This window comes from Cervus canadensis, chromosome X (genome assembly GCF_019320065.1).
Source record: "Cervus canadensis isolate Bull #8, Minnesota chromosome X, ASM1932006v1, whole genome shotgun sequence".
NCBI lineage: Eukaryota > Metazoa > Chordata > Mammalia > Artiodactyla > Cervidae > Cervus > Cervus canadensis.
The window spans coordinates 140,025,531-140,033,246 of NC_057419.1; the positions used below are offsets into that span (position 1 = coordinate 140,025,531).

Here is a 7,716-nt window from a genome sequence, read left to right on the forward strand (position 1 = left end):
TGCACCTTGACAAGGCCCTGGCCTCAGGTGGGTCCTGAAGGTCTTCCATGAGCTTGCTCAGCTCAGTAATCTAGACCACTAGTGTGATGCCTGGGATCAAACTACAGAGTGAGGCAGGAGTGAGGCATTGGGGCAAGTGAGACAGATGAGGACCATGGGCCTGGATGGTGGATAGACAGGCTGTGAACGGCCTCACCTGAGAACCTCATGCTGGGCGGCCACAGGCCAGTTCCAGGTCTCTGCTTGAAATGTGCTCTCAGACCTCACAGGGGCATGCCTCTGGAGTGGCCAGTCCCATGGCTACCTGAAGAAGGAATGGAAGTGGCTCCCCAGGGTGTGGTGAGCACAGCCTGAGATTTCTGGCACTGACAAGGTAAGTGGATTAGGCCCTTGTGGCGTCCTCTCTGGTCTGGGATGGGCATCCCTTGGTGTCCACTCAGGGCACCCTCGTCACCTTGACTCCTGGCATTGCCTGGACCTCCTCTGTTCACTGACCTCAGGACACGGGCCTCAGATGTCTGCCTTCACCTCCTGGTTCCTGCAGCTCCTGTGTGAAACTGAGGGGGCACCTCGGTAGTATCCTGTGGCACAACCCTGAGCATTCTCTGATGGTACTAGGGGTGCACACTGTGAGGTCCCCTCAGTTGTGTGGTGAGTGGTCCGCTCAGAGCTTCCTTGTAGTGCTTATATTTCCCCTGGCACAACCTGGTCCCTCCCCTCTGGGGGTCTGGAGGGAAACGCAGAACAAGACCCGAGACTGAACAGAAAGCGCTGAGGGGCCACACATGCGGCCGCACCTGCCAAGGGTATCCTTTGGGGCCTAGTCTGGGGAGATGTTCAGTCCTCAGCTTCTCTTCACTTCCTGCCTGGCCTCCCAGGACTGACCACAGGGGCGGGGGTCTGCTCAGTCCTCCATTGTGGTTGAGGAGTCCAGCCTCTGCCAACCGGAAGCCTTCGGCTCTGTCTGAAAAACCTCACCTACCGAGGTCCCTAAGGCAGAGGTCAAGAAACTGCTCACCCCATTCTGCGCCCTCCAAGACCCTCTTGCAAGGGCCAGGATCCCTCCCTGTTGGGGTCTAACTGCCTTATTCCCTCCTTGCATGCAGCCTAGACTCCAGACAAGTCCTGCAGTTGTCCCGTCTGCCATTTGGAGTTTCCCCTGCTTTCAGGAGGTCCCCAGTCTATCTGCCAGGGTTGTCAGGCAATGCGGCATGAGGTCATCCTGCCCAGGGACTACCAGGGTTCCCTCTGTTCTGAGATCTGGCTACCCTCAGTCCTCCCTCAGGGTCCTCACCTTGATTTCCAGGAGGACCTAGTCTCTGTCCTCTCCCCACCATAGTCCCTTTTCCTCACACCGTGTCCCGAGTCTCACAGAGCTGGATGTCAGGAACTCAGGACAGACCTAGTGTGCTCTTCTCACCCCGAGGGCTCCCAGGGCCGATGGCAGGGGCAGGGATCTGTGGGGTTCCATCCCTCTTATCTTGGGATCCCTAGAGTTTTCACTTGGGGTCCCTTCAGCCTTCCCTCAGAGACCTCATCTTATCTCCAGGTACGACTTCAGATTCTCTCCTCTGCCCTACTAACGCCCCAAACCTCATACCAGGACCCCAGTCTTTCTGAGATGCGGATGTCAGTAAGTCATCTCTCTATACTAGGACACCAGTCTGAAATCTGGATATTAAGAAGTCAGCCCCCTATACCAGGTCCTCAGTCTCTCTGAGACCCAGTCAGGAAATCCAGCATACGTTCATCCACCCAATGTCCTCCCAGAGCCCACTCTTCTCTGGGATCCAGGGTCCCCTCTGTCCTTCCTCAGTGTCCTCACCTTGACTCTCAAAAGAAAGAAGATCTTTCCCACTGCCCATCTGAGGCCCTGCCCCTTCTAACAGTTGCCTAATGTCTCTGAGACACAGATGTGGAAGTCAGAAGAGGCTGCCAAGTGCTCATCCCAATACCAGGGTGGCCCAGGGCTGACAGCAGGGTCAGGAATCTGTGGGGTTCCTTAATCCTCCCTCAGGAACCTCATCTTGAGCCCTGACATATCTGGGGATGCCCCCTGTGTTGACCAGAGGCGGGACCCTCACATCAAGTCTCAGGGATCACAGAGGGTGGGTGAGCACATGCTGCCTTTCCTGACATCTGGATCTCAGAGAAACTGGGGACCTGGGAAAGAGGGTGTAGCCTCAGGTGAGCAGAGGGAAGATCCCCAGCTCCTCCAGGGTTTCAATTTGAGGACACTGATGGACGATTGAATGGACCCTGGACCCAAATCAGAGGAGACTTCAGAAAAGCCTGGAGCTGATGTTGGTCCTTGGCCGTTCTGGGATACGATGAGCCCAAAGTGCATGGCCTCACTTCCTGACATCTGGGTCTCTGACTGGGGACCTCGCATATGGGGCGGGGCCACAGGGGGGGTCGAGTCCCAGGTCCTGCAGGGTTGAAGACCTTGAGGACCCTGAAAAGGGACTAGAGGACCCTGAACCCCTAATCCGAGGAGACCTCAGAGAAGCCTGACTCTGTTGTCAGTGCACGGCAACCGTGGGGTCAGGATGAGTGCCACAGTCATGAGCTGACTTCCTGACATCCGGGTCTTCAAGAGACTGGGGTCCTGCTATAAGGGGCGGGGCTTCAGTTGCAGAGAGGTGAGAATCCAGGTCCTGCGTGGAGGCAAGGTGAGGTTCCTGAAGGAGGACTGTGGGCACCCTGAGTGAGGACTGATGGAACCCCACAGATCCCCATCCCTGTAGTCGTCCCTGGGAGCCCTTGGGGTGAGAAAAGCACAGTAGGTCTGTCTGACTTCCTCACATGCGGGTCTCAGAGAGACTGGAGGCCTTGTGAAAGCGGCGTGGTCTCAAAATGGTGGACGGGACAATCGCGTGTCCTGCCTGGAGTCCAGGCTCCATGCGAGGAAGGATTGAGGTGGTTCGACACCAACCTGGAGTGATCTTGGCCCATGCAAGAGGGTCTTGGAGGGCCCAGAGAGGGGTGAGCAGGGTGAGCAGTTTCTTGACCGATGGCTTCGGGACCTCGGGAGGTGAGATTTACAGGAGGAGGTGGAGGCTTCAGGTTGGCAGAGGCTGGACTCCCCAACCCTGAGGTTGGACTGAGCAGACCCCTGCCGCTGTGGTCAGTGCTTGGAGGCCAGGCCGGACGTGAGGCGGAGCTGAGGTCCAAGCATCTCCCCAGCCTAGGACCGGCACGAGGCCCTGGGCAGGTGTGGCAGCATGTGGGGACTGTCAGCGCTTTCTGTTCAGTCTTGTGTCTTGAGTTTCTTTCTACTCCTCCAGAGGGGATGGTCCAGGCCATGCCAAGGGAAAGGTGAGCACTAAAAGGGACCCACCACACAACTGGGTGTAGTTAGAGTATCCGTCCCCACCTAGCAGCACAGAAGTCGCAGGACTGTGGCACAGTACAGCCTTTAGATTTCACCTCCATTTCTTTCACAGGAGCTCCAGGAACAAGGAGGCAAAGGCAGAGGTCTGAAGCCTGTGTCCTGAGTTCAGACAGCAGAGGAGGTCCAGGCAGTATCAGGAGTCAAGGTGAGAGGGTGACCTGAAGTGAACCAGAGGCTCCCTATCCCAGAACAGAGAGGGGCACCAGGAGGTCCCAATTCCTCCCACTTTGTTGGATCCGGAAATCTCGGGCTGTGTTGACCGCACCCTGGGGAGCCAACTCACTTCCTCCTTTGTGTAGCCAGGGGAATGGCCTCCCAGAAGGAGCACTCCTGTGAGGTCTGAGAGCACCCCTCAAGGGGAGAGCTGTAAGTGGCCTGTGTCTTACCATCCAGGATGCCTTTCTTAGCCCCGGTTGCTCACACCTCTTCTCTCCCAGAGGCCCTTGGTCCCCACCTGTACCTCTGCCTCACTTCTGTGTCTTGTTTGACCTCAGGCACTGTGCTCGTGGTTGAGATGAGTGAGCTCAGCAAACCCAAGGAAGACCTTCAGGACCCAAGCAAGGCCCAGGGCCCTGTCGAAGTGCCGCTCTTGGCTGAGGTGGGGGTGGCTGCATCTCACCTGGCCTCCTATATCCTAGCATCCTCCTCCACTAATGTGGAGGCCCTGCCACAAGAAATCCTTGATGGGATGATGGCTAACCTGCTGAAGTTCCTGCTCTTCAAGTATCGAGCCAAGAAGATGTCCTCCCAGGCGGAAATGCTGAATGAGGTCCTCAGGGATAACCAGGAGCACTTCCCGGTGGTCTTCAGTGAAGTTTCAGAGTGCCTGAGGCTGGTCTTTGGTGTGGAGATAAACGAGGTGGACCCCAAGGAGCACATTTACACCTTGGTCCCCACCCTGGGCCTCACCTGCGATGAGATACTGAGCGACGGGGAGGGCCTGCCAAAGGCCGGCTTCCTGGCACTGGTCCTCAACGTGATCATGCTGTGTGGAGACCCGGCCCCTGAGGAGGCGGTCTGGGGAGCACTCAGCAGGATGAGGGTGTATGTTGGGAGGGAGCACTGTGTCTTTGGGGAGCTCAGGGAGCTGCTGACCCGAGTGTGGGTGCAGGAGGGATACCTGGAGTACCAGCAGATGCCTGACAGCCACCCTGCTCGGTATGTTTTCCTGTGGGGTCCCCGGGCCTATGTGGAGACCAGCAAGTGGTAAGTCATGGCATTTATACTCAGGGTTAATGAAAGGGATTTTAGGGCCTTCCCATTTCTGTGTGCAGAGAATGCGAGGGAGGAGGAATAGGGGGCCTGAGCCAAAGGAGCAGCCAGGTTGTTCCTTTCCTCTGTGACTGAAGAGGAATTAGTCAGCCTTCTCAGAAGTGAGGGCACGGGCCAGTTGGGGGAACCAGTGTGTAGCATCTTTTGGTTCCTGTTCTCTATGATGACATGGGGATTCATCTCTGTTTTCTTTTAAATTTTTGCCAAAGTTTGGTTTCAGAGAAGGCTAAAGAAACTTCAATAGCATTGGGAATGATATTGATCCGAGTGTATTTGTGGTTACCCTGTTGAAAAACAAGAGTTTTGCTGTTTTGTAAAAGAGATTGGGAAGTCTTCCATTTTGTTCTGTGGTCCTGAACAGAATACAATGGAAGAAAAATTAGAACTGTTTTGAAAACATGAACTTACATAGCAATAGTATTGAATGGAGAAGAATTAGATAATAAAAGGAATTGTAGTGAATTCATGCTTATGTCCTTCTTTTCTGTCATTCACAATAACTAAATTATCTCAGTTAGTTTAATTCTCCTGGGTTATTAAAGAAAGTACCAGACAATCTGAGAGCCCTGCTCATTGGATCAGTTAATCCAAAGAAGTGTACTGATTCTCTGCTCCGTGAAAGGCCATGTTAACAGTGGGGACACTAGGAGTAGCAGGACACCCCCACACTTACAGCAATGGTCGAGGAGCCACAGTCACATGAGGTCTGTCTTGGGGGTGAGGGGAATCTCTGAAACGGATCATTGCTGTGAGGTGTCCTTTTGCTTCTTGGATAAACCCCAGAAAGATCTCTTTCTAGGGCAGGCAGGAAGGGGTCCAGGCTCTTGCCCCATAGCTGTTGACCACAGGGATGAAATAGGTGTTTTCTATCCACCATCTGCTAGGAATCCTAGAGAAATGTGAATCTTGCTCTTTGATATATGCCCAGTATTCCCTGTACTAGCCCTCTTGTCTCTCTGCCTTGGGAAGCTGATTAACAAGTACATTGAAATAACAGTTTCTTTGGTCATCTGGACTTTATGATTTTCACTTGTGCGCATGATCTAGATTTCATTTGGATGAAATGAGTGAAGAGAAGCTGCAAAAGTGGACAGGACCTGCTGTGTGACTAGAATCCTGGGTCTTTGAGTGAGCTGTGCCCAGCTGGAAACACTGCTCTCCACCCCGAAACACACACAGACACTGAAATTGATATACATTCTCCAGGAAGAAAACACAGGACAGCAATTCTGAGTGGTTTTCTATTCCATTTCTAATTAAGCTGCCAATTCTCTGAGGTGTCCTGAAAACCAAACAGTTTCCAGAGGGGAGAGGGACAGAGTCTGAGATCCGAATAGCATGAGAAATAAGTACTAGCCAGTAAAGATGCAACATCTGTCAGCATCCCTGGGTTCGGGCGGGTTCAGAAGTGTGGAGGCAGCAGAGACCCAGGTTAAGGCTGTGCCTGGCAGCAAAAGGCAGGAGCGACTTCCGGGCCTAAGGAGGTGGTGAGGTCACTGCAGTGGGGGTGTGGATGGGTGCAGGGGGCTGAAGGGGCAGCTCCCCATGCTGAGTGCCAGAGAACAAGGGGAACAGGAGATGTGATTCTGGTCACATATATGGCAGCTGCCAGATAGTCAGTGAACACTTGGAAAAGGTGGAGAATTTCAAGACCAATGGGAACTGTTCAGACTCTCCTTCCCACAAAAAAGGAGAGTTTTAACTGCTGCTCTTTGCGGAGCATCTGCTAGGCAGTGTGGAATTGGAGAGATGTCAGGTGTTCAGGCACCTCTTGTCTTCCTCTCTCCGTGCACACATGGGGACACGACCCTGCCAGGCCTCTTCACTTAGGAAGGGTCATATGATGACCCGGGTCCAGTGAATTTTGAGCAGAAGCGTTTTGTCAATGACCATTTGTTCTGAAGGGACACGGGCACCTGGGGGTTAATCCTCAAGTCAGGACAACACGGACACAGACCACTCCGAGTGTGCTTCCTCTTACAGAGACTAAAATCCCTCAACTCTGACCAGGAGAGGGAGGGGGGAGCAGGTGCTGCTGCAGGTAAGATTCCTCCCCGGCCTCCACGAGGACGTCTATGCTCTGGGGCCAAGGCTGGGAACACAGCCCCAGGGGCACTCCAGGATGTATATGTGGCAGCTCTCATGGCAGGGACTCCTCATGCGACTTATGGGATATGACTGTTAGGTGTGGTTGGGTTCTTGTTCTGGGTACATAAGAACCTCAGGCCTTTGATTGCAAGGAGGCCCAAACTATCCCCCACCCCCACTGATTTATCTGGAGGTCATTTCCAGGATCCAGCATCTTCTGCAGCAGCCTCTGTGTGGACACACACCACCCTGTTCCCAAGCTGATCTTGCCCAGGGCATCACAGATTGCACAGGCACCTCCCTTGGGTTAAGGATTCTCAGTGAGTGTTCTGCTCCTCTGAGAAGTCCCTGTGTTTCCTCATGGCTTCCCTAGAGGCTCAGTGTTAAAGAATCTGCCTGCAATGTGGGAGATGCAAGTTCATCCCTGGGTCGGAAGGTACCCTAGAGGAGGAAAAGGTATCCAACTCCACTATTCTTGCCTGGGAAATCCCATGGACAGAGGAGTTGGGGTGGGGGGGTTGTCCCACAGTCCATGGTGTCGCAAAGAGTGAGACACGACTGATGGACTGAGCACTCACATGTACGCACAGCTAAAGGTTTGCTCTGGACTCTTGTATCCTTGGGAAGACATTGACCCCTGCCTGGATCTTGACGGTCTTCTGTGGCAAATAACACTGGCAGACATCTTAAAGTGGTTTTCGAGCAAGTACGGGGTTCCAGGTCTACACCTGGCCTCGGTTGGTGGCTTTTGCCATATCCAGGCAAAACATCTATGAGGTTGGATTAGGGCAGTGTTTGTGGGATTTGAGAAAAAAGTGGATCCAGAGATGTTTCTGTGGTGGAAGAGGCCCGGTGAGTCTATTATATGGGATTGGAGGTTAAGGGAGAGGAAAAGTTGAAGCTAATTTAGCAAGGGGTGTTTCACACTTATAGGTTCCGTGTGCTTGTGTTTGGTTTCCTTT

General features: G+C 53.6%; 1 protein-coding gene across 3 annotated transcripts in view; it reads left to right on the top strand.

Annotated features, from left to right (window-relative positions):
- The window catches only part of LOC122436011 (melanoma-associated antigen 10-like), a 97,924-nt gene extending 92,933 nt beyond the window's left edge, over positions 1-4,991 (top strand). Inside the window, exons 1-3 of one of the 3 annotated variants that reach the window (XM_043460135.1) lie at positions 2,468-2,672; positions 3,447-3,539; positions 3,889-4,991. In XM_043460135.1, the coding sequence (XP_043316070.1) occupies positions 3,909-4,604 (696 nt within the window). In that variant the 5' untranslated portion in view covers positions 2,468-2,672; positions 3,447-3,539; positions 3,889-3,908 and the 3' untranslated portion in view covers positions 4,605-4,991. Of the gene's footprint in view, positions 1-2,467; positions 2,673-2,723; positions 2,787-3,446; positions 3,540-3,888 lie in introns of those variants that run through there. The other 2 variants (XM_043460136.1, XM_043460134.1) reach the window with 2 other exon arrangements.
- The last annotated feature ends 2,725 nt before the right edge of the window (positions 4,992-7,716 follow it).